Genomic DNA, 26,318 nt, shown 5'->3' on the forward strand with positions numbered 1-26,318 from the left:
ATGTCACGTCGTCGTCGTGCGGCTGACGTCAGAGGAATGATCGGGAGGCGGTGTCGGTCACCATGGAGTCGGCGGCGGGCGGCGACTGAGGCCCCGGCGGGTCGGTGAGGGGCCGGGGGCCGGGGGCAGGTGAGGCTCCGGCTGTGTGTGAGGGAGAAGGAGGGAGATGGTGAGGGGGTTGAAGGAGGGGTTTGGTGAGGGAGGAGTAGGGAGTAGTTTGAGGAGGGGGTGAGGGAGGGATGTAGGGGTGGGGGGTTGAGGGAGGGTTAGGGGTGAGGGTGAGGGTGGGGGGTGAGGGAGGGTTAGGGGTGAGGGTGAGGGGTTGAGGGAGGGGTGAGTGAGGAGGGGATGGGAGGTGAGGGAGGGGTGAGGGTGAGGTGGGGGAGGAGGGGGGTTTGAGGGAGGGGTGAGGGTGAGGTGGGGGAGGAGGGGGGTTTGAGGGAGGGGTGAGGGTGAGGTGGGGGAGGAGGGGGGTTTGAGGGAGGGGTGAGGGTGAGGTGGGGGAGGAGGGGGGTTTGAGGGAGGGGTGAGGGTGAGGTGGGGGAGGAGGGGGGTTTGAGGGAGGGGTGAGGGTGAGGTGGGGGAGGAGGGGGGTTTGAGGGAGGGGTAGGAGGGGGGTTTGAGGGAGGGGTGGGGTGAGGGAGGGAGGGGTGGGGAGGAAGGGGGTTGAGGGAGTGGTTGGGGTGAAGGAGGGAGGTTGAAGGAGGGGTGAGTGAGGAGGGGGGCTGAGGGAGGGGTAGGGGTGAGGGATGGGTGAGGGAGGGGTGAGTGAGGAGGGGGAGCTGAGGGAGGGGTAGGGGTGAGGGTGAGGAAGTGGTGGCTGGGTTTTTCCAGCATTTTCTGTTTCAGATTTCAGTATCTGCCGTGATGGGTGTTTGATGGGGTTTGGGTGATCGGTTTATTGTTGTCACAGGTAACGAGATACAATGGAAAGCTTTGTTTGCCTGCCATCCAGACAGGTCATTCTGTACATAATTACATCGAGGTAGTAGAGTTGTAGGGCACGGAAACAGTCCCTTTGGCCCAACTAGTCCATGCCAACCAAGATGCCCATCTTTCTTTTTCAATCTTTTTATTAGTTTTCAAATTAATACAGATTAATATATAACATCAATGTTTGTACATGTAATACACAGAGATCAGGAGAACAATCATGACATGGATAATCATAAAGAACAATAAAGTATAAAAAAAATCTGTAGATCCAACGATCTCTTAGTAAATGAATATAATATAAAAGAAAGGGAAGAAAAGATTTATTATATAAATTAAAAAAAAACCCAAATCAATAAGAAAAATTGTAAACAATATAAACTAAACAAAAAAAAATTCAGAAAAAAAACAAACAACAAAAAAAAGAAAAAAAAGACTGGGCTAAAATTTCTCAGTAGAAACAGAACAATATTTTGTCGTCAACTCCGTTCCTCTAAATTGGAAAGTTATTGAAAGGGGATCTACATCATGTGAAAATATTGAATAAATGGACTCCAAATATCTTCAAATTTAAGCGAAGGATCAACAGTATCGCTCATAATTTTTCCAAGTTTGAACATGATATAGTTTGAGAGAACCATTGAACAGTAGTAGGGGGTATTGGATCCTTCCATTTAAGCAAAATGGATCGTTTGGCCATTAATGTAACAAAGGCAATCATATGGTTAGCGGAGGCAGATAGATGGCCAGATTCTATCCTTGGTAAACCAAAAATTGCAGTGTGAGGTTGTAAATCAATCTTCAATACAGTTGAAATAATGTTAAAAATATCTTTCCAATATTTTTCCAAAAGAGGACAAGACCAAAACATATGTGTCAAAGAAGCCACATTTGATTTACATCTGTCACATATAGGATTTATATGTTGATAAAAACGAGCTAGCTTATCTTTGGACATATGGGTCCTGTGAACCACCTTAAACTGTATCAACGAGTGTCTGGCACACATTGAAGATGTATTAACTAAATGAAGAATTTTCTTCCAAGTCTCTAGGTATAGATGTCTGGAGTTCACTTTCCCATTCATTCTTAATTTTGTCTAATGATTCTAGACAAGATGCCCATCTAAGCTAGTCCCATTTGGCCCAAAAGGAGATTAAAAACAATGCAGAATACAGATACAGAGAAAGGTGTAGGGAAATAAGGTGTAGGGGCCATGACAAGGTAGATTGAGCGACCAAGAGTCGATCTTTAGCATACGAGGTCCATTCAAGAGTCTGACAATTGTGGAATAGAAGCTGTCCTTGAGCCTGGTAGTACGTGTTCTCTAGCTTTTGTATCTTCTGCCCAACTGGAGGGGGGAGAAGAGAGAATGACTGAGGTGGGGGGTAGGGGTGGTCCTTGATTATGTCTGCTGCTTTGCTAACGCAGCGAGAAGTGTAGACAGAGTCTATGGAGGGGAGGCTGGTGTCCGTGATGCGCTGGGCTGTGTCCACAACTCTCTGCAGTTTCTTGCGGTCCTGGGCAGAGCAGTTGCCGTACCAAGCTGTGATGCATCCGGATAGGATGCTTTCTGTGGTGCATCTGTAAAATCGGTGAGGGTCAAAGGGGACATGCCAAATTTCCTTAGGCTTCTAAGGAAGTGGAGGCATTGGTATGCTCTCCTGGCTATTGTGGCCCAACTGTTTTGTAGTCTGTGAGGTGATTCAAAGCTGGGCGGTACTGTTAACTGCAAGGGGGGTGCTGAGAGTCCTTTGAAGGATACAGGGTAAGTGAATGGGCGAGGACATGGCAGGTGTGTAGGTGTCCATTTCAGTCAACAATATAGAAATGTGAACAACTACTTATAAAAGATGAGATTGAAATGTGTTCAGAGGGACCCAGCCACCTTGTATTTAAGTCACTGAAGAGTAACAGCAAGTTCAACAGGAAATTAGGAAGATCTGTGGGACAAGAACACTTTATTGCAAAAGGATTTGAATACAAGAGTAGGGGTGTCTTAATCCAATCATGTAGTGCTCTGGTGAGACCACATCTGGAGCGTCATATACAGGGTTGGGCTCCCTGCCAAAAGTTGGAATGCAGGGAAGACTCCTAGATTGACTCCTGAGATGGCAGGTTTGCTGTCTGAAGAGATGGTATGTATACTCTTGAATTTAGAAGAATGAGAGAGATCCTGCTTGAAATGTACAAAATTCTTACAGGGTTTGACGGGATAGCTGAGGAGTCTTGAACAGAGGTTATAGGGAGTCGAGCATTCAGGATGGATGAGAAGAAATTTCTGTATCCAAAGAGCAATTGTTGATCTAAGAAGGTTGCAGAGGCTCAGTTGCTGAGTATATTGAAGACAGAGATCAATAGGCATTAGAATGTGACAGGATGCCAAGAAAATGGGCTGAAAGATCAGCCGTGATTTTTGTTGAATAGCAGAGCAGGTACGGGCAGCTGAATATTCTACTCCCTCTACCTCATGTTAACGTGTATGAGGGATAATTGTGGGTCTGCAAGGCTGTCTGTGAGGGAGGACAGTGGATGTCTCTGTGGATCTAAGGGGGTCTTTGACAGGGTCCTAATATTTTGTTAGCAACAAACAATCTGCTGGAGGAACTCAGCAGATCAAGCAGCATCTGTGGGAGGAGAGCGATTGTCAACATTTTGGGTCGAAACCCTGCATCAGGACTGATATTTCCTTGGGTGTTTTGGCATCATGTTTTTTGATAATTGCTTTTGTCAAGTGCCTTGGAATGTTTTGCTAGCATAAAAGGGTTATAGAAATGGAAATGGAATTACACAAAATTGGTTGGAATAGTGAAGGTATAAATTTTAAGGTGTTGAAGGGAATTGAAAGGGTGGACAGAGAAACTCTGGTGAGAGTGTGAAATGCAAGGGGCTCTACCCTTGACGTTGAGCCAGTCTGGGTAATATATGTTACAAACTGCAGGCGCGGTGGTGTAGCGGTTAGCATAACGCTACTACAGCACCAGCGACCCGGGTTCAATTCTGGCCGCTGTCTGTAAGGAGTTTGTACGTTCTCCCCGGGTCTACGTGGGTTTCCTCCAGGTGCTCCAGTTTCCTCCCACATTCCAAAGTTGTACAGGTTAGGAAGTTGTGGGCATGCTGTGTTGGCACCGGAAGCGTGGTGACACTTGCGGGCTGTCCCTAGAACACTCTACACAAAAGATGCATTTCACTGTGTGTTTCGATGTACATGTGACTAATAATGATATCTTATTTTATAAACTGATGTTAGCTCAATTGATATTTAAACATGTGATACATACTTTTGACTAACAAATTATATCAGGAGATGTGGAGAAAATTTGTACAAAGAAAATGCTGGAAACATTCAGCAGATTGGGCAGAGTCTGTGCAGAAAGAAAAAGGGGCTTCTCCATGGAAGATTAACTGTTTCTCTCTCCACAGAAGCTGCCTGACCTGCTGAGTATTTCTAGCATTTCTGTGTTTGTTTCAGAGTTCCAGCATATGCATTGCTTTTGATTTTCACTTCTTGGAGGTTGACCACAGACAAATTGAGATCTGGGGCTCAAGGTGTTGAACAGCCTCCTTGTGTTTCCATGTCCATTGAGATGTCTGTAAGGGGCAACCAGGGGTTATCTTTAAGAAACAAGGGAGAGGAAATGGGGAACTCTACAGCAGTTGGCTGTAAATCTCTGTGGAGTTACCCAAGGAAGTTTGGTTTTTTGTTGTTGCAGGATGTACAAGAAGGAGAAGAGTATTCAGATTAAGAGCAGTGCCTCTGCTCTTTACAACAACCTCAGTGTGCTGCCCATCGCGCAGAAGAATCTCACTTATTTTGCCGTCATCCATGGCAGTTTGGTGAACATGGTGAGCGCCTCCACAGATGGCCTGAACTTCTCTCACAGGCAGCTGCAGTCCAAGGAGGGAGGCCTGGTGCATGGCACCTCCTTAATCATGCAGGTATGGGCGGTCTGGTGAACTTGTTGCTGCGCACAATGAGATGAGACGGTCAGTATCCTCACTTGACATTGGGCAGGTCTGGGTGGAGCTCTGAAGGTCCATGGTCTCTACTTGAACACGGTCAGTCAGCCCCCTCACCCTGCTCCACCATTCAGTTAGTGTCCTCAACACAACCTTCTCCCTGTCTAACCACACCATTGGCCCAGGAACACTACCTCATTATTCCACTTTTTTTTGCACTTTAATTTGTAATTTACAGATTTATGTCTTGTACTGTACTGCTGCCGCAAAACAACAAATTTCATGTCATATGTCAGTGATAATCTGATTCTGACCCCTTGACACTTGCCTCCACAGCTCCCTGGGTAGAGAATTACAGAGATTCACAGTCCTTTGGGAGAAGAAATTCCCCCATGTCTCCAACTAAAATGGGCAACCCCCTTATTCTGAGATGATGCCCCTGGATCTACATCCACCCAGTAGAAGCAGCTTCCCCTCTGTAGCTGCCCTGTCCAGTCCTCTTGGGAAAACATTCACAGCTTGAAGAAGGGAAAATGGTTCTGGTTGTTGGAAGTCAGTCATTCCAGCCCCACAACATTCAGGGCAGTGTCCTGGGCCCAACCATCTTCAGCTGCTTCACAGAACATAAAACAGGGATAAGAGAGGAAACATGAGCCTGGAGTCAGAAGAGGTAGGGCAGCATGGTAGTGTAGCGGTTAGTGTAACGCTATTACAGCGCTGGCAACCCGCGTTCAATTCAAGCCGCTGTCTTGTAAGGAGTTTGTACGTTCTCCCCATGTCTGCATGGGTTTCCTCTGGGTGCTCCGGTTTCCTCCCACATTCCAAAGACATACAGGTTAAGAAGTTGTGCACATGCTATGTTGGTGTCAGAAGCGTGGCGACACTTGTGGGAGGAAACACTGCCCGCAGAACACTCTACGCAAAAAAGATGCATTTCACTGTGTTTCGATGTACATGTGACTAATAAAGATATCTTATCTTAGGGGAGGTCCTTAATGAATACTTTGCTTCAGTATTCACCAGAGAGAGAGACCTTGACGTTTGTGAGGATGGCGTACGACAGGCTGATGTGCTGGGACATGTCAACGTGAGGAAAGAGGATGTGCTGGAACTGTTAAAAAACATTAGGATAGATAAGTCACCGGGGCCGGACAGGATATATCCAAGGTTATTACGGGAAGTGAGGGAAGAGATTGCTGCGTCTTTGGCGATGATCTTTGCGTCCTCACTGGCCACAGGAGTAGTGCCGGATGATTGGAGGGTGACAAATGTTGTTCCTTTGTTTAAGAAAGGGAGTAGGGATAACCCTGGGAATTACAAACCACTGTGGCCAGTGAGGACACAAAGATCGTTGCCAAAGGCACAGCAATCTCTTCCCTAGCTTCCCGTAATAACCTTGGATATATCCTGTCTGGCCCTGGTGATTTATCTGTCCTAATGTTTTTCAAAAGTTTGAAAACCCGTTGGGGTTTTCCTTAATCCTACTCACCAAGGCCTTCTCATGCCCCCTTCAAGTTCTGCTAAGACCATTCTTAAGCTCCCTCCTGGCTACCTTGTAACTCTCCAGAGCCCTGTCTGATCCATGCTTTCTCAACCTTGGGTAAGCTTCTTTCCTCCTCTTGACAAGATGTTCTTTGTCTCTTGTCAGCCATGGTTCTTTCACTCTACCATCCTTACCCTGCCTCAATGGGACAAACCTATCCAGAGCCCCATGCAAGTATTCCTGAAACAAACTCCACATTTCTGTTGTGCACTTCCCCAAGAACATCTGTTCCTAACTTGTACACAAGTTCTTCCTTAATAGCATCACATTTCCCCCCTCCCCCAATTAAATATTCCCATACTGTCTGCTCCTATCCCTTTCCAAGGCAATGGTAAAGGTCGAGGAGTTATGGTCACTGTCTCCAAAATGCTTTCCCACCAAGAGATCTGAAACCTGATCAGGCTCGTTGCCTAGTACCAGCTCCAGTATTTTTTTTTAACAAAATAAACTTTATTCATAATAAAAGAAACTATATACAATAATAAAACAGTTCAAAACTTTACATTCGTGTACAGTTCCATTCTTAGTGTTAATTTTTATATACAAAAAACACAGCACCGATGCCACTCGTGTGGCTCCCTGGGGTGATACCCCAATCCCATATTTACAATATTTAAGGGGCTTCCTCGCCTGACCCCGCCCCTCCCTCTCCCATGGCAGAAGAACCCTAAACTGTAGTCCTTCCCCACTGAGCCCTCGCGCTGGCTGCACCCAGCTTCAGTGCGTCCCTCAGCACGTACTCCTGCAGCCTGGAATGTGCCAGCCGGCAGCATTCCCCTACAGACATCTCACAGTGCTGGAAGACCAACAAGTTTCGGCCAGACCAAAGGGCATCTTTCACCGAGTTGATGACCTTCCAACAGCAGTTGATGTCCGTCTCTGTGTGTGTCCCCAGGAACAGCCCGTAGATCAGAGAATCCTCTGTTACGCTGCTGCTGGGGATGAACTGTGACAAGGCCCCTTTCATCTTTCGCCACACCCTCCTCACAAGCCCACAGCCTGCAAAGAGGTGGGTGACCGTCTCGTCCCCAGCGCAGTCCTCCCAGGGGCAGTGCGCGCTGGGAGTGAGGTTCCAACCATACAGGAGGGATCTGACTGGGAGGGCCCCTCTCACCGCCAGCCAAGCAAGGTCTTAGTGCTTGTTGGTGAGTTCTGGCGATGAGGCGTTCTGCCCGATGGTTTGGACAGTCTGCTCAGGGAAATGCTCTCCCACTGAGAGATCTGAAACCTGATCAGGCTCATTGCCTAGTAGCAGGTCCAGTATGGCCTCTCCTCTAGTCGGCCTGTCCACATACTGTGTCAGGAATCCTTCCCGTACACACCGAACAAACTCTGCCCCATCTATCCCCTTTACACTAATGAGAAGCCAATCAATATTAGGGAAGTTGAAATCACCCTTGACAACCACCCTGTTATTTTTGCACCTCTCCAAACTCTGCCTCCCGATCTGCTCCTTGGTGTTTCTGCTGCTAGTCGGGGGGTCTGTAGAATACTCCCAATAGAGTGATCGCTCCCTTCCTGTTTCTGACTTCCACCCACACTGACTCAGTGGATGATCCCTCCAGGACATCCTCCCTTTCTACAGCTGTGATACTGTCCCTGATCAGCAAAGCCACTCCCCCACCTCTTTTACCTCCTTCCCTGTCCCTTTTGAAACATCTGAACCACGGAATATCCAGTTGCCATTCCTGCCCATGTGACATCCAAGTCTCTGTAATGGCCACCACATCATAGTTCCATGTACTTACCCATTCTCTAAGTTCATCACCCTTGTTCCTGATACTTCTTGTATTAAAGTAGACACACTTCAGTCCAAACAACTGCCCTTTCAACTGCCGATCCTTCCTCAGTCTTTCAACATGCTGCATCTACTTGTACGCTAAATGTATCAACCATTGACCTATCACTCTGGTTCCTGTCCCCCTGCCAAACTAGTTTAAACCCTTTGTAACAGCTCTAGCAAACCTGCCCACAAGAACATTGGTTCCCCTCCAGTTCAGGTGTAACCCGTCCCTTTTGTACAGGTTGTACCTTCCCAGAAGAGATCCCAATGATCAACAAATCTGAAACCCTGCTCCCTGCACCAATTTCTCAGCCACACATTCATCTGCCAAATCATCCTATTCTTACCCTCACTGGCATGTGGCACAGGCAGACATCCAGAGATTACTACCCTTGAGGTCCTGCTTTTCAGCTTCCATGTCTAGCTCCCTCTATTCCCTCTTCAGGACCTCGTCTCTTCCTCCCTATGTCATTGGTACCAATGTGTGCCACGACCTCTGGCTGTTCACCCTCCCCCTTCAGAATGCTGTGGACCCGATCCGAGACATCCCTGACCGTGGCACCCAGGAGGCAACATACCATCTGGGAGTCTCTTTCACATCCACAGAATCTCCTGTCTGCCCCCGTTACTATGGAATCCCCTATCACTATCACCCTCCTCTTCTCCCCCCTTCCCTTCTGCACCACACAACCAGGCTCCGTGCCGGAGACCTGGTCACTGCGGCTTTCCTCTGGGAGGTCCCCCTCCCCAACAGTATCCAAAGCGGTATACCTGTTGTTGAGGGGAATGACCATGAATTACAGAAACATAGAAAAACTACAGCACAATTCAGGCCCTTCGGCCCACAAAGCTGTGCGGAACATGTCCCTACCTTACAAATTACTAGGCTTACCCGTAGCCCTCTATTTTACTCAGCTCCATGTACCTAACCAACAGTCTCTTGAAAGACCCTATCGTATCCGCCTCCACCACCGTTTCCGGCAGCCCATTCCACGCACTTACCACTCTGAGTAAAAAACTTACCCCTGACATCTCTATATCTACTCCCCAGCACCCTAAACCTATGTCCTCTTGTGGCCACCAATTCAGCCCTGGGGAAAAGCCTCTGACTATCTACCCTATCAATACCTCTCATCATCTTATATACCTCATCCTCCGTCGCTCCAAGGAGAAAAGGCCGAGTTCCCTCAACCTGCTTTCATAAGGCATGCTCTGCATTCCAGGCAGCATCCTTGTAAATCTCCTCTGCACCATCTCTATGGCTTCCACATCTTTCCTGTAGTGAGGCGACCAGAACTGAGCACAATACTCCAAGTGGGGTCTGACCAGGGACCTATATAGCTGCAACAATACCTCTCGGCTCCTAAATTCAATTCCACGATTGATGAAGGACAATACACCATATGCCTTCTTAACCACAGAGTCAACCTGCGCAGCCGCTTTGAGCGTCCTATGGACTCAGTCTCCAAGATCCGTCTGATCCTCCACACTGCCAAGAGTCCTACCATTAAGACTATATTCCACCAACATATTTGACCTACCAAAATGAACCACTTCACACTTATCTGGGTTGAACTGCATCTGCCACTTCTCAGCCCAACTCTGCATCCTATCTATGTCCCTCTGTAACCTCTGACAGCCCTCCAAACTATCCACAACACCCCCAACCTTCCTGTCATCCACAAACTTACTAACCCACCCATCCACTTCCTCATCCAGGTCGTTTATAAAAATCACAAAGAGTAAGGGTCCCAGTACAGATCCCTGAGGTACACCACTGGTCACCGACCTCCAACAACCACTCTTTGCCTTCTGTGGGCCAGCCAGTCCTGGATCCACACTGCAATGTCCCCTTGGATCCCATGTCTCCTCACCTTCTCCATAAGCCTCGCATGGGGTAGCTTACCAAATGCCTTGCTGAAATCCATATACACTACATCTACTGCTCTCCCTTCATCGATGTGCTTAGTCACATCCTCAAAAAATTCAATCAGGCTCGTAAGACAGGACCTGCCCTTGACAAAGCCATGCTGACTTTTCCTAATCATATTATACCTCTCCAAATGTTAATAAATCCTGCCTCTCAGGATCTTCTCCATCAGCTTACCAACCACTGAGGTAAGACTCACCGGTCTATAATTCCCTGGGATATCCCTACTCCCCTTCTTGAATAAGGGAACAACATCCGCAACCCTTCAATCTTCCAGAACCTCTCCCGTCTCCATCGACGATGCAAAAATCATCGTCAGAGGCTCCGCAATCTCCTCCCTCGCCTCCCACAGCAACCTGGGGTACATCTCATCTGGTCCCGGCGACTTATCTAACTTGATGCTTTCCAAAAGTTTCAGCACCACCTCTTTTCTAATATCTACATGCTCAAGCTTTTCAGGCCGTTGCAAGCCCCCACTACAATCCCCCAGATCTTTTACCATGGTGAATGCTGACGTAAAGTATTCATTAAGTACCTCCGCTATTTCTTCCAGATCCATACACACTTTCCCACTGCTGCACTTGATAGGCCCTATCGTTTTGCATCTCATCCTCTTACTCTTCACATACTTGTAGAACGCCTTGGGGTTTTCCTTAATCCTGCCCGCCAAGGCCTTCTCATGTTGCCTTCTGGCTCTCCTAATCTAAGTTCTTTCCTTTTAGCCTTGTACTCCTCCAGATCTCTAACATTACCTAGCTCTCTGTACCTTTTGTAAGCTTTTCTTTTCCTTTTGACTAGATTTATTATAGCCTTCGTACACCACGGTTCCTGTATCCTATCATGACTCCCCTGTCTCATCGGAACATGTCTGTGCAGAGCTACACACAAATACCCACTGAATATTTGCCACATATCTTCTGTACTTTTCCCAGAGAACATCTGTTCCCAATTTAATCTTCCAATTTCCTTCCTGAGAGCCTCATAATTCCCTTTACTCCAAGTAAACACCTTTCTAGTCTGTCTATTCCTATCCCTCTCTAGTGCTAACGTAAAGGAGATAGAATTATGATCACTATCACCAAAATGTTCACCCACTGAGAGATCTGACACCTGACCAGGTTCATTTCCCAAGATCAAATCAAGCACAGCCTCTCCTCTTGTAGGTCTATCTACATACTGTGTCAAGAACCCTTCCTGAACACACCTAACAAACTCCACCCCATCTAAACCCCTCGCTGTATTGAGATACCAATCGATGTTTGGGAAATTAAAATCCCCCATCACCACAACGTTATTCTCACAACTTTCCAGGATCTGCTTCCCTATCTGCTCCTCAATATCCCTGTCACTATTGGGCGGCCTATAAAAAACACCCAGCACCGTTATCGACCCCTTCCTATTCCTAACCTCCACCCACAGAGACTCCGTAGACAATCCCTCCATCAACAGTGCCACTCCCCCACCTCTCTTGCCTCCCCCCTCGTCCTTCCTGAAACATCTAAAACCCGGCACTTGAACCAACCATTCCAGCCCTGGAGCCACCCAAGTCTCCGTAATGGCCACCACATCAAAGCTCCAAGTATCGATCCAAGCTCTAAGCTCATCCGCCTTGTTCACAATACTCCTTGCCTTAAAATAGACACATCTCAAGCCTGTCTGAGCATGTCCCTTCTCTATCACCTGCCTATGGTACTTACTCCTAGCCTCCTCTATTTGAGAGCCAAACACCTCTTCCCCAGTCTCTTCAGTACGGATCCCACCCCCCAACAATTCTAGTTTAAACTCTTCCCCAGTAGCCTTAGCAAACCTCCCCACCAGTATGTCGGTCCCCCTGGGATTCAAGTGCAACCCGTCCTCTTTGAACAGGTCATACCTGCCCCAAAAGAGGCCCCAATGATCCATAAAACTGAATCCCTGCTCCTTACTCCAATCCCTCAACCACGCATTTAACCTCCTCCTCATTCTGTTCCTATACCCACTGTCGCTTAGCACAGGCAGTAATCCGGAAATTACTACCTTTGAGGTCCTGCTTCTCACCTTCCTTCCTATAGCCTCTTTTTAGGACCTCATTCCTTTCCCTACCTATGTCATTGGTACCAATATGTACCACGACCTCTGGCTGTTCTCCCTCCCCCTTCAGGATATCTTGGACGCGATCCAAAACATCCCTGTTTCCCTCATTGAATAATGGAACAACATTAGCTACTCACCAGTCCTCTGGGACCTCACCTGTGGCTAGAGAGGACACGAAAATAATGGTCAAGGCCCCAGCAATCTCAGCTTTTGCCTCTCTTAATAAGCAGGGGGTATATCCCATCAGGCCCTGGGGACTTATCCACCTTAATGCTCTTTAAGAGACCCAACACTACCTCCTTTATCTTGAAATGCCCCAGCATATTAGCACGCTCCACACTGATCTCCCTATCCTCTACATCCTTTTCCTTGGTAAATACTGATGCAACATGCTGTTTAAGGACCTCACCCACATCCTCCGCTTCCAAGCACATGTTCCCTCCTTTATCCTCGAGTGGTCCTACCCTCTCCCTCGTTATCCTCCTGCTCTTGATGCATGTCTAGAATGCCTTGGAATTCTCTTTAACCCTACTTGCCAAGGACTCTTCTTGCCAAGGACTCTTCATGCCCCGTCCTGGCCTTCCTAATTCCCTTCTTGAGTTCCGTTCTGGCTTCTTTATAATCCTTAAGGGCCCTGTTTGATCCCAGCTTCCTAAGCTTTACACACTTTTCCTTTTTCGTCTTGCCTAAACTCACCACCTCTCTCAACATCCAAGGTTCCCTCACCCTGCCATCCTTGTCCGTCCTTCTTACTGGAACATCCCTGTCCTGTACTCTGTGCAGTTGGTCTTTAAACACCCTCCACATGTCAGATGTGGACTTGCCCAGAAACAGCTGTTCCCAGTCAACTCTCCCTAGTTCCTGCCTAATGCTCTAGGAATTTGCCCTGCTCCAGTGTAATACTCTCCTCCAAGGTGCATACTTGTCCTTATCTAGAGCTGTCTTCAAACTTCAGGAGTTGTGGTCACTGTTCCCTCACTGTTCTCCCACTGAAAGGTCAGTCATCTGGCCAGGCTCATTACCCAACACCAGGTCCAGTACGGCCCCTCCTCTTGTTGGACTATCTACGTATTGATTTAAGAAACCCTCCTGGATGCACCTAACAAATTCTGCCCCGTCTGAACGTCTTATATTAAGGAGGTCGCAGTTTATATTAGGGAAGTTGAAGTCCCCCACGACAACAACCCTATTGGTTTTGCACCTTTCTCTAATTTCCCTGCATATCTGTTCCTCAATGTCCGAGTGGCTTTTGGGGGGTCTGTAATATAATCCCATCAGAGTGATTGCACCTTTCTTATTTTTGAGTTCTACCCATAGAGAGTGGACGAGCCCTCCAACACATCCCCTCTGAGTGCAGCTGTGATATTGTCCCTGATTAGTAATGCATCTCTTTCCCCTTACCTCCCTCGTTATCTGTTCTAAAACATGAAAACCCTGGAACATGAAGCACCCATTCCCGTCCCTCTCTCAACCAAGTCTCAAATGGAAGCAACATCACAGTTCCATGTACTGACCCATGCTCGAAGTTCATCATCCTGACCCATAATACTCCCAGCATTAAAATACACACTTCAAATGCCCGTCCCATGTCCCATCGTGTCTATGACTTTGCTCCTGCCTGTGTTTAATGGCCCTGACATTGACCTTCCTCTCAATCCCTCCACTTTCCGACCCAGTGCTCTGGTTCCCATCCCACTGCCAAACTAGTTTAAACCCTCCCGAGTAGCACCAGCGAACCTCCCGGCCAGGATATTAGTTCCCCTTCAATTGAGGTGCAACCCGTCCCTCTTGTACAGGTCACCCCTGCCCCAGAAGATCCAAGAACCTGAAACCCTGCCCCAACACCAGCTCCTCAGTCACTCGTTCATCTGTTCTATCATCCTATTCCTGCTCTGACCAGCACATGGCACTGGGAGTAATCCAGAGATTTCTCCCTTGGAGGTCCTGCTCTTCAGCCTCATTCCTAACTCCCTACACTCACTGTGCAGGACCTCTTACCCCTTTCTACCTGTGTCATTGGTGCCAACGTGCACCATGACCTCTGGCTGCTCACCTTCTCAATATTCTGCAGCCACTGAGACATCCTCGACCCCAGCACCTGGGAGGCAACACACCATCCTGTTGTCTCTTTTGTTGCCACGGAATCTCCTGTCAGTCTCCCTAACTATCGAGTTTCCTATCACTATTGCTGACCTGGCTGCTGCTGCTGTGCCCTGATAGGTCATCCAAAGGGGTATCCTTGTTCTGAGGGGTACGGCCACAGGGGACCCCTACACTGACTGCTTACTCCCCTTACTCATCTATCTGCACCCTGTACCCTGGGTGTGACCACCTCAGTAAAAGTCTCACCTATGAGGTTTTCAGCTTCCCGGATGGTCCTGACATCCAACTCCAGCTCCAGTTCCTTAACCTGGTCAGTCAGGAGCTGCAGCTGGGTGCACCTCCTGCAGATGTAGTCACCAGGGAGATGGTGAGGTTCCCTGACATCCCACATCTTACAGCAGGAGCATTCCACTGCCCCAACTGCCGTCCTGCCTACACTGAATGAAGGACTGAGGATTTACAGACAAAATAAAGACCTTACTAGTTCTTAACTGTGCCTTCTAACTGAAACCTTTTTTTTGAACGAGCTGCTCACACTGGCCTCACCGAGGTCACCTACTCAGCCTCTTCTCACCAAAGCCTCAGCTCCTCACTGGTCCACTCGCACAATGGCCTTTCCACATAACCCTAACACCTTTTTATTGGCTGCTGCCGATTAGCTAACTAGCCAATTATTACTAACAACGTGAACGTGCCTCTTTCAGGGTCCTGCTTACTGAAAATGAACACAAAGTGCACAGAGTCACCTCCTTGGAAACTCCTGCCTCTCGTTCCAAGTGCTGGCTCCCGCTCACTCTCCTTCGTCACTGAACTTCCTTGCATCGTAAGGTCCTTCTCAAATGAAGCCGCCCGTGGCTGCACGCAGCAAGAAGTAGGCATGGGCTGATAAGTGGCAGGTTATATCCACGCCACCAAAATGACAGGCATTGTCAGTGTCCAGCAAGAGAGAGATTAAACATTCAGTGTATTACCTGCACCAGATCTCACCATCAACATCGTGGGGACCACTACATACCGAAAGCTCAGCTGGAGCAGTGACATAGATATCATGCCTGCAAGAACAGGTCGGAGGCTGGGTATCCCACAGTGAGTAACTCCGCCCCCACCCCCGACACCCCTAGGTCTTCCCATCATCTGCAGGGCACAAACCAGAAATGTGATGGGATACTCTCCACCTACCTGTATGAGTGCACCGCACCGCCAACAACACTTCAAGAAGCTAACACCATCCAGGACAAAGTGGTCTGCTTGACTGCTACCCCATCAATCACCTTGAACATTAATTCCCCCCACCACTGACATAGCATGTCTGCAGCGGGTACCATCTGCAAATGTGCTGCAGTAACTCTCCCAAGCTACTCCCAATAACATCTCCCAAACCCACAACGTATGACGCCATGTTGCTTGAGTCTAAATCCTGGAGCATCCAACACAGGGAAGGAAGAGAGACGGCTTCACTCTGAACCAAACCTGTGTAGGAATGTGTGCGAGGCTGATGCCATTTACCTCTCTCTGAAATTATTCCTGTCAGAATATCGGATTAGAGGTATATGTTGTTGCTGAACATTTTCTCTCTGGCTTTCCCCAGGCATCATGGTGTGTGTTGCCTTCTCGAATTCTCCTGGTATTGGCATCACAGAAAGGCATTCAGGTGAGGTGGGCAGGGTAGAACTAACTCGCTGGCGAATATTTTCTTGTTGCAATCCCACCGAGACACTACTGTCAGATGCAATCCATACTTGTGTGCTTTTGGAATGAGAATTTTTAAGTCTATCAGTGTTCCTTCACTATCAGTGTTCATAGCACCAGTTCCAAAAGCATTACCTTAGATATTTTATTCGCCACATAATTTACAGCTACATCATTTAGGCCTTGTGTGTGTTGTGGAGCAGTACAGTGTGTGTGAATGAAATGAGGTGTGGTCTGGAGAGGGATCGAGATGCCGGAGTGTGTCAGTGGGACAGGTGTACACAGGATAATCGAGGAGAGGGTGAGAAAGGCAAGGTGTGTGAACCAAGAGTGGGGAGCAGGTACATCGCCTTTACCAGGTTTCCAAAAATCTGTGCATTCTTAATTTTGCACTTGCTGTTCACGCCTTCTTATCAAGGACTCTTGAGAAGTACTTGCAGATGCTCTCAGTAAAGTGGTTAAATTTAAATTGTAAACTTTGGAATTGAATGGAGTCACAGTCTGCTGCTTATTGGAATGAGTGTATAGCTGTTGCCGGTACACTCACAGTGTGTGTCCTTCCAGATGTATGAATCAGACGGCTCCATCATGGTGTACTGGCATGCAATGGATACCCCGGAGGCACAAACAGGTAACGGTGCAGGCTGCCCAGAAGGTTTGCTGTCAGGTATGCTGATGCAGTGAAGGGGTTTTCAGGGAGCAGTAATGGAAGTCTTCCCCACTATCCCTCTCATTGATTGCGAGCACATCAACATTAAATAAACAGGCAATAGCAGTTTCCACAACGGGGGTGGGAGTAAAACTGCCTTCCCTGCTGGACCTGTGGCAGTATGAGCTCCAGTGCCCACAGTGCCCCTCTGATGTGTCGGGAAGGGGTGTGGTCAGTTTGTTGCTTCATCCAGTGACCAACGTGCCACTTCTGACGCTCAGAAGGACGGGGTGTGGAAACATGTCAGCCTGCTCTCACACTCGGTCACAACCTAGAAATGTGACTTTTCTTCATCCTTACTGAGGCTGCGTTCCGGAGCTCGTCCCCTCGGCTTTGGCGCGAGACGTAGTGGGTCAGGAAGGCAGGTCACCAGCACACCTTGGGGGCTGTAGAAGCTGCCTTGCAGGTGACGCCCTCATCGCGTGCAGAGTGACAATGCTACTGTCATATCGAGTGATGATTGGGTAATTACAGCCAACCAAACCTGCCGATCATATCTTTGTAAATGATCAGCAATAACTTGCTGTCTCACTGCAAGCTTCCGCCATTCAAATTCTCAACTTGCTGATTCAGCAGGTGAGAAGTTTTAATTGTATGGGTTGGAATGAAATGTGGTTTGTGTTCACACTGTTTAAGTGGGGACAGGATTGTGGGGCCAGTGTTCAAGATGTTCTAATGGAGAATTCCTGTGTTCCCCCTTGCCTCTCTTTTGCCAGCAGAAGCTGTTTTTGCTCGGGGAATTGCAGCAACCGGGAGTCACTACGTCTGTGTGGGTATGTACTGCTCTCACTATTACATTGCAGGGAACTGTTCAGCCCATCCTGTCCATGCTTCACACAAGCTGATCCTGATCAGAGTGTGTTCCCCATTCTTCACCCACATATCCAGCCTGTTCCTAATGCTGCCACGATCCCTGTTCAGTTGCTGTCTCCATTAATGCACTTCGTAGCTGCTCTACCTCTGTCATCAGATAAAGCTCCCTGTCCCAAGACTTTTGCATTTAATTTTATTTCTGTGCCTCTTGTTGCTTCAGTGAAAGTAATCATTACCCTAGTTTGGTTGTTTACCAGCTCTCCCAATGTGCTGAAGGAATTGGCACTAGAGGACAGTTTCGATGCGGGGGCTCCTGGCTGGCTATGTTTATATGTAAATTTGTTCATTATTGTCACATGTTCCGAGCTACAATGAAAACTTTGTTTTGCCTGCCATCCACACAGATCATTTCATCACATCAGTACATTGAGGTAGTACAAAGGAAAACTGTAACAGAATGCAGACCATAGTGTTGGTTCCAGAGAAGGTGCAGTGCAGGCAGAAAATAAGGCCAGAACGAGTGTTCGCTCTCTACAGCTAATTTCTCGTCAGCCGTTGCTGGCGTTTTCCTCTGACTCCAGCAGTTGCAGTGTTTTGTGCACAGATCTCCAACGCTGAGTCTCTCTCGTTACAGGCTCCTCGACAGGATCCATCCTCGTCTTCAATATCCCTCCAGAAGGTACAAACATCACAGTATCTGAAGTACTGGAGGAGCACAAGGACCCAATCACTGATATTGCAAGTGACTGCTCTGAGGATAAGGTAACCGGGCTGTCATACACGAGGCCTTTCGAAGTAGACGGCCCCTTAAGCTTGTTCCACCGTTTACTTAGATTGTGCCTGGTCTACACCTTTAACTCCATGTGTGGGGGAGGGGTAGAGTCTGGGGGAAGTGATGGGAATCTGGGGAGAACATAAAATGGGATTGATGTGGGATTAATGTAAATGGTTGGTTGGCACAGACTTGTGGGCTGAAGGGCCTGCCTCTGTGTTGTGTACCTGTGACATTACAGTTTATTTGCAGGTGGGTTCTGATCCCAACCCCAATGTTCTCACACACCCCCGTTCTGGTTTGTTCACCCGTCAATAGGCTGCATTGAGATGGACTGACATTGCTTTGAATTTACAGGGGTGCATTGCAGACCTGGTGACGGCTGATGACTCTGGGCTCCTGTGTATCTGGAAATCAGGGGAAGATTTTAAACTAATCCACAAGATTTCATCTTATGGGTGAGTGGTGGCAGTAACATTTCATTCAGTGCATCAGGAACAGAGAAACGTGTAGATTGTTGACAGTTAATGACAGAGATAAATAATGCTCGAGCTAATCCTCTTACTTCAGGCTCACATCCCAGACCTGAACACTCCCAGTATCTAGGGTACCTGATGGTGCCGCCTTTTGGATGGGGTGCCAAACCGGAGACACTGCCAGCTCTCTCGTGTGGATGTGAGAGGTCCTCCTGGCCTGCTCCACAGTGGGACAGGGGAGTTATTCCTGGGTCCCAGCCCCATGTTTCCCAGGAGTGAAATATCACAGAGACAGGAGAGGCTGTGGGTGCTGGAATGTGGAACAGCACACAATAAGCGACCGTGGCCTGTGTGGGAGATTGCTGTGTGCAAACAGGCTGCTGTAATTCTTACACAACAGCCGTGACTGCACCAAATGTATTCACCGGGGAAAGGGGGTAAGTCTGAGCTTTTATTTCAGTACCACTGTTGTGGGAGGGAAGTGCTGGCTTCACTGCACCTGCACACCAGAGCAGGAGTTCAGATCAGGAGGTGGGATTTGTGAGTATTCTGTCTGTAGTCAGCTGGGCTTTGTGGCATCAGAGCATCTGAAAGCCGTGCATCAGGCAGTGGTGGCTGCTCCGCCTGGTTTTATCCCCATTATTGTTCATAGTTTTCCTGTATTGCAGCTAATGGGCAGCCATTAGTGAACTACGTACATGTTACAAAACTCATTTAGTTGCATGGTTACTGTAATTACTCCCCATTTTTTAATGTTGGTATTTAAGTTGTACACCTTTAATTGTGGGAATCTAAACCAGTCATCTCCGTATTGCTAGTCAAGGTTTCACAGTAGTTAACCCACTAACATGCCCACCGCGCTACTCTATCAATTAAGAGTCATAGAAATGTGTGGCACAGAACGGGCTTCGTCACCCTCCTTGTCGTGCCGACTGATGTCTGTCCACACTGATCCCATTTGTCTGCATGAGGCCACCGTCCCTCTACACCTTTCCTATCAAAGTACCCATCCATATTCCTGGTTGACAAGAGATGTAGAATATCTTGTCAAGAGGAAGAAAGATGCTTACCTAAGGTTTAGAAAGCATGGATCAGACAGAGATCTGGAGAGTTACAAGGTAGCCGGGGGGAGCTTAAGAATGGACTTAGGAGAGCTAGAAGGGGGCATGAGAAATCCTTGGCGAGTAGGTTCAAGGAAAACCCCAAGGCGTTCTACACGTATGTGAAGAATAGGAGGATGACTAGAGTGAGGGTGGGACCGATCAGGGATAAAAGAGGAAACGTGCCTGGAGTTGGAAGAGGTGGGGAGGTCCTTAATTTACACTTTGCTTTAGTATTCACCAGTGAGGGAGACCTTGACGTTTGTGAGGATGGTGTACGACAGGTTGATATACTGGGGCATGTCGACGTGAGGAAAGTGGATGTGCTGGAACTATTGAGAAACATTAGGATAGATAAGTCGCTGGGGCCGGACGGGATATATCCAAGGATACTATGGGAAGCGAGGGAAGAGATCGCTGCGCCTTTGGCAACAATCTTTGCGTCCTCACTGGCCACAGGAGTAGTGCCGGATGACTGGAGGGTGGCAAATGTTGTTCCTTTGTTTAAGAAAGGAAGTAGGGATAACCCTGGGAATTACAGACCAGTGAGTCTTACTTCAGTGGTGGGAAAATTACTGGAGAAGATTCTTAGAGACAGGATTTATGGGCATTTGGAGAAGCATAGGCTGATTAGGGACAGTCAGCATGGCTTTGTGAGGGGCAGGTCGTGCCTCACGAGCCTGATTGAATTCTTTGAGGATGTGACAAAGCACATTGATGAAGGTAGAGCAGTGGATGTGGTGTACATGGATTTCAGGAAGGCATTTGATAAGGTTCCTCATGGAAGGCTTATTTAGAAAGTCAGGAGGCATGGGATCCAGGGAAACTTGGCTGTGTGGATTCAAAATTGGCTTGCCCATAGAAGACAGAGTGTGGTGGTAGATGGAGCATATTCTGCCTGGAGGTCGGTGACCAGTGGTGTTCCGTGGGGATCTGTTCAGGGACCCCTGCTCTTTGTGATTTTTATAAATGACTTGGCTATTACTGAGATGTGGCTGACGTCAGGGCAGGAGTGGATATTGAATACTCCTGGTTTTCGGTGTTTTAAGAGGGATAGGGAAAGGGGGGAGAAGAAGAGGAGGGGTGGTGATACTGGTCAGGGACACTGTTACGGCTGTGGAAAGGATGGATGTTGCAGAAGGATCATCTCTAGAGTCCGTATGGGTGGAATTAAGGAACAAGAAAGGAGCAGTTACTCTACTAGGAGTATTCTATAGGCTTCCCGGTAGCAGCAGAGATATAGAGGAGCAGATTGGCAGGCAGTGTTTGGAGAGAAGCAAAAATAACAGGGTTGTCATAATGGGAGACTTCAACTTCCCGAATATAGACTGGAACCTGCTTAGTGCCAAAGGTTTAGATGGGACGGAATTTGTTAAATGTGTCCAGGAGGGATTCCTGACGCAGTATGTTGATAGGCCGACTAGAGGGAATGCCATGATAGATCTAGTTTTAGGAAATGAACCGGGCCAGGTGAAGGATCTATTGGTGGGTGAGCATTTGGGGGACAGTGACCATTGCTCCATAACCTTTAAAATTGTCATGGACAGGGACAGGTGCAGAGAGGACAAGAAGATATTTAATTGGGGAAGGGCGAACTATGAGGCTATAAGGAGAGAACTTGGGAGTGTAAAGTGGGATGTCCTTTTTGAAGGGAAGTGTACCATGGAGATGTGGTCGATGTTGAGGGATCTTATGCAGGATGTTAGGGATAAATATGTCCCGGTGAGGCAGAGAAGGAATGGCAGGGTGAAGGAACCGTGGGTGACGAGAGAGGTTGAATGACTAGTTAGGGAGAAGAAGGTAACATACGTGAGGTATAAGCAGCAAGGTTCAGACAGGGCCCGTGAGGAATGCAGAGTAGCGAGGAAGGAACTTAAGAAAGGGCTGAGGAGAGCTAGAAGGGGACATGAAAAGGCATTGGCTAGTAAGGTTAAGGAAAATCCCAAGGCCTTTTTCACCTACGTGAAGGGTAGGAGGATGGCTAGAGTAAAGGTAAGTCCGATTAAAGACAAAGGTGGGAGAATGTGCCTGGAGGCGGGGCAAGTGGGAGAAGTTCTCAATGAATACTTCTCTTCGGTATTCACCAGGGAGAGGGGTCTTGATGACGCAGAAGGGAGTGGTGGTAAGGGTAATGTTCTCGAGGTTGTAGATATCAAGAGAGAGGATGTGTTGAAGTTGTTAAATAATATCAAGACGGATAAATCTCCGGGGCCTGATGGGATTTTCCCCAGGCTGCTTCAAGAGGTGAGGGAGGAGATTGTTGAACCGCTGGTAAGGATCTTTGAGTCCTCGTTGTCCACGGGGATGGTGCCGGAGGATTGGAGGGTGGCGATTGTTGTCCCCTTGTTCAAAAAAGGTAGTAGGCATAGTCCAGGGAATTACAGACCGGTGAGCCTTACGTGTGTGGTGGGTAAGCTGTTAGAAAGGAATCTAAGGGATAGGATCTATGAACACCTGGAGAATCATGGACTGATTAGGGACAGCCAGCATGGCTTTGTGAAGGGAAGATCTTGCCTCACAAGCCTGATAGTGTTCTTTGAGGAGGTGACCAGGAAGATTGATGAGGGTAGTGCGGTGGATGTGGTCTATATGGATTTTAGTAAGGCGTTTGATAAGGTACCTCATGGTAGGCTTCTTCAGAAGGTCAGAGGTCGAGGGATCCAGGGAAGCTTGGCTGTGTGGATTAGGAATTGGCTTGCATGTAGAAAGCAGAGGGTTGTGGTGGAAGGCGTGCCCTCGGATTGGAGGGCAGTGACTAGTGGTGTCCCACAGGGATCGGTTCTGGGACCTCTACTTTTTGTGATATTTATAGATGACTTAGATGAGGGGGTGGAAGGCTGGGTTAGTAAGTTTGCGGACGACACTAAGATCGGCGGTGTTGTGGATAGTGTGGAGGGCTGTCGAAGCTTACAGAGGGATATTGATAGGATGCAGAGCTGGGCTGACAAGTGGCAGATGGAGTTCAATCTGGAGAAGTGTGAGGTGGTACACTTTGGAAGGACAAACTCCAGGGCAGTGTAGAGGAGCAGAGGGATCTGGGGATTCATATTCACAGTTCACTGAAAGTTGCCTCACAGGTGGAAAGAGCAGTTAAGAAGGCCTATGGGATGTTAGCTTTCATAAATCGTGGGATTGAGTTTAAGAGCCGTGAAGTGATGATGCAGCTTTACAAAACTCTAGTTAGACCACACTTGGAGTACTGTGTTCAGTTCTGGTCGCCGCATTATAGGAAGGATGTGGAGGCGTTGGAGAGGGTGCAGAGGAGATTTACCAGGATGCTGCCTTGATTAGAGTGTATGGAATATGAGGAGAGGCTTAAGGTGCTAGGTCTTTATTCACTGGAAAGGAGGAGGATGAGGGGAGACATGATAGAGGTATACAAGATATTGAGAGGAATAGATAGAATAGACAGCCAGCGCCTCCTTCCCAGGGCACCAATGCTCAAGACGAGAGGTCATGGCTTTAAGGTTATGGGTGGGAGGTTCAGGGGAGATGTCAGGGGGAGGTTTTTCACCCAGAGAGTGGTTGGTGCATGGATTGCACTGCCTGGGGTGGTGGTGGAGGCAGATACATTGGACAGGTTCAAGAGTTTGTTGGATAGGCACATGGAGGAATGTGAGATAGAGGGATATGCGGGAGGAAGGGGTTAGGTAGTGTGAGGGTAGTTTGATGGACGCACAACATGGTGGGCCGAAGGGCCTGTTTTGTGCTGTATGGTTCTATGGTTCCATTGTATAAGGATGTGGAAGGGTGGTAAGTTTGCTGATGATACAAAGGTTGGTGGTGTTGTGGATAGTGTAGAAGGTTGCTGTAGATTACAACAGGATATTGATAGAATGCAGGGCTGGGCTGAGAAGTGGCAGATGGAGTTCAACCTGGATAAGTGTGAAGTGATACACCTTGGGAGATCGAATTTGAACGCAGAATACAAGGTTAATGGCAGGACTCTTAGCAGTGTGGAGGAATAAAGGGATCTTGGGGTCCACTTCCATAGATCCCTCAGGTTGCCACGCAGGTCGATAGGGTTGTTAAGAAGGTGTATGGTGTGTTGGCCTTCATTAGTCAGGGTATTGAGTTCAAGAGCCGTGAGGTGATGTTGCAGCTCTATAGAACTCTGGTCAGACCACACTTGGAGTATTGTGTTCAGTTCTGGTCGCCTGATCATAGGAAGGATGTGGAAGCTTTAGAGAGGGTGCAGAGGAGATTTACCAGGATGCTACCTGGATTGGAGAGCATGTCTTATGAGGATAGGTTGAGTGAGCTAGGGCTTTTCTCTTTGGAAAGGAGGATGAGAGGTGACTTGATAGAGGTGTACAAGATGATAAGAGGTATAGATCGAGTGGACAGCCAGAGACTTTTTCCCAGGGCGACAATGGCTAACACGAGGGGACATAATTTTAAGATGAATGGAGGAAGATACAAGAGGGATGACAGGTGTAAGTTTTTTTTTACACAGAGTGTGGTGGGTGTGTGGAACGCACTGCCGGCAGAGGTTGTGGGGGCAGATACATTAGGGACATTTAAGAGATAGACACATGAATGATAGAGAAATGGGGAGCTATGTGGGAGGGAAGGGTTAGATAGATCTTAGAACAGGATAAAATGTCAGCACAACATTGTGGGCCGAAGGGCCTGTACTGTGCTGTAATGTTCTATGTTTTAAAAATAGAAATAGTCTATCTCTCCTCCACCTCCACCTCCGGCAGCTCGTTCCAAATAACCACCACCCTCTGTGTGGAAACCAGATCTCCTTTAAACTTCTCCCCTTTCACCTTCATGTAATCATAAAGCACAGAAACAGTCCATCTGGTCCATGCCGGCCAAGCTGCCCCATCTGACCAGTCCCATCTGCCTGCATTGGGTCTATATCCCTCTAAGCCTTTCCTATCCATGTACCTGTCTAACTGTCTTTCAAACGTTGTTGTTGACCTGCCTCAACCACTTCCTCTGGCAGCTCATTCCATATACCTACCACTATCTAAAAAGGTAGTCCCTCAAGTGTCTAGTAAATCTCTCCCACTTTATAGATTTGGCCAAACTGCTATGCCCTCTGGTTCTTGATTCCCCAGCCTTGGGGGAATCAAGGCTATGCTCATCTATGCTCATGATTTTATACATCTCTTAAAGATCACCCCCCAGTCTCCTACACTCCAAGGAGTAAAGTCCTAGCCTGCCCAACCTCTCCTTATAACTCAGTCCCTCGAGTCCTGGCAACATCCTTGTAAATCTTTTCTGCACTCTTTCCAGTTTAATAACATCTTTCCTATAGCAGGGTGACCAGAACTGAACACAGTACTCTCAGTGTGGCCTCACCAGCGTCCTGTACAACTGCAACATCACCTCCCAACTTTTATACTCGGTGCCCTGCCTGATGAAGGCCAGTGTGTCAAAAACCTCTTCACCACTCTATCTACCTGTGACGACGATTGCAGTGAACTATATACGTGTACTCCAAGGTCCCCCTGTTCTACTACAGTCCCCAGGGTCCTACCATTCACTGTGAAAGTCGTACCTTGATTTGACTTCCCAAAATGCAACACCTCGCACTTATCTGAATTAAACTCCATTTGCCATTCCTCGGCCCATTTACTAAGCTGATCGAGATCCCCCTGTAATTTTTGATAACCTTCTTCACTGTTCACTACACCACCTATTTTAGTGTCACCTGCGAACCTGCTAACAGTGCCTTGTGTTGTCATCCAAATCATTGATATAGATGAGAAATAGCAATGGGCTGAGCACCGACCCCTGAGGCACATCACTAGTCACCGGCCTCCAGTCTGAGAAACAACCTTCCTCCATCGCCCTCTGCTTCCTACCATCAAGCCAATTGTGTACCCAGTTCGCCAGCTCTCCCTGGATTCCATGCGATCCAACCTTCCCTACCATGTGGTAACTTCTCAAAGGCCGTACTAAAATCTACATAAACCACGTCTATCACCCTGCCCTCATTGACCTTGGTCACTTTATCAAAAAAGACTTAGGTCCGTTTATTGTCATGAGCAGGTCCGGTGAGGTGGAGGCACGGCAGGAACATGGAATGAGACAACACACAAAACATAAGTGACACAAGACACTGAAGGAAAAGTCTGTGCAGAACAAGGTGTTAGTTCAAAAACGCAATTAGAAAAAGTCCATGGTAACACGAGGTGGTCCGTAGTGTTCCGTCACTGAGTAGGAAAGTAGCTGTTCCTGAGCCTGGTGGTGTGGGACTTCAGGCTTCTGTACCTCCTGCCCGATGGGAGCTGTGAAAAGGTGGCACGGTCCGGATGGTGGGGATCTTTGTTAGATGTCACTTTCTTGAGACAGTGCCGCCTGTGGATGCTTTCAACGGTGATGGACCGGGCTGTGTCCACTACTCCCTGCAGCCTCTTGTGCTCCCGTGTATTGGAATTGCTGTATGATCAGACGGAGAATATCGGCTCTGATGCTGA

At 48.0% G+C, this 26,318-nt stretch overlaps 2 protein-coding genes across 9 annotated transcripts in view; both read left to right on the forward strand.

Moving 5' to 3' along the window:
• LOC127567459 (uncharacterized) overlaps window positions 1-26,318 on the forward strand; it is a 453,787-nt gene that overhangs the window by 376,599 nt on the left and 50,870 nt on the right. The gene's annotated exons all lie outside the window — the stretch shown is intronic.
• Window positions 28-26,318, forward strand: part of wdr54 (WD repeat domain 54) — a 28,077-nt gene continuing 1,786 nt past the window's right edge. Inside the window, exons 1-7 of one of the 4 annotated variants that reach the window (XM_052010409.1) lie at window positions 28-129; window positions 4,647-4,872; window positions 15,914-15,976; window positions 16,579-16,645; window positions 17,443-17,496; window positions 18,171-18,298; window positions 18,666-18,766. In XM_052010409.1, coding sequence (XP_051866369.1) covers window positions 4,648-4,872; window positions 15,914-15,976; window positions 16,579-16,645; window positions 17,443-17,496; window positions 18,171-18,298; window positions 18,666-18,766 — 638 coding nt within the window. In that variant the 5' untranslated portion in view covers window positions 28-129; window position 4,647. Of the gene's footprint in view, window positions 130-4,646; window positions 4,873-15,913; window positions 15,977-16,578; window positions 16,646-17,439; window positions 17,497-18,170; window positions 18,299-18,665; window positions 18,767-26,318 lie in introns of all 4 variants that reach the window. The other 3 variants (XM_052010408.1, XM_052010410.1, XM_052010411.1) reach the window with 3 other exon arrangements.

Source organism: Pristis pectinata, chromosome 2 (genome assembly GCF_009764475.1).
Source record: "Pristis pectinata isolate sPriPec2 chromosome 2, sPriPec2.1.pri, whole genome shotgun sequence".
NCBI lineage: Eukaryota > Metazoa > Chordata > Chondrichthyes > Rhinopristiformes > Pristidae > Pristis > Pristis pectinata.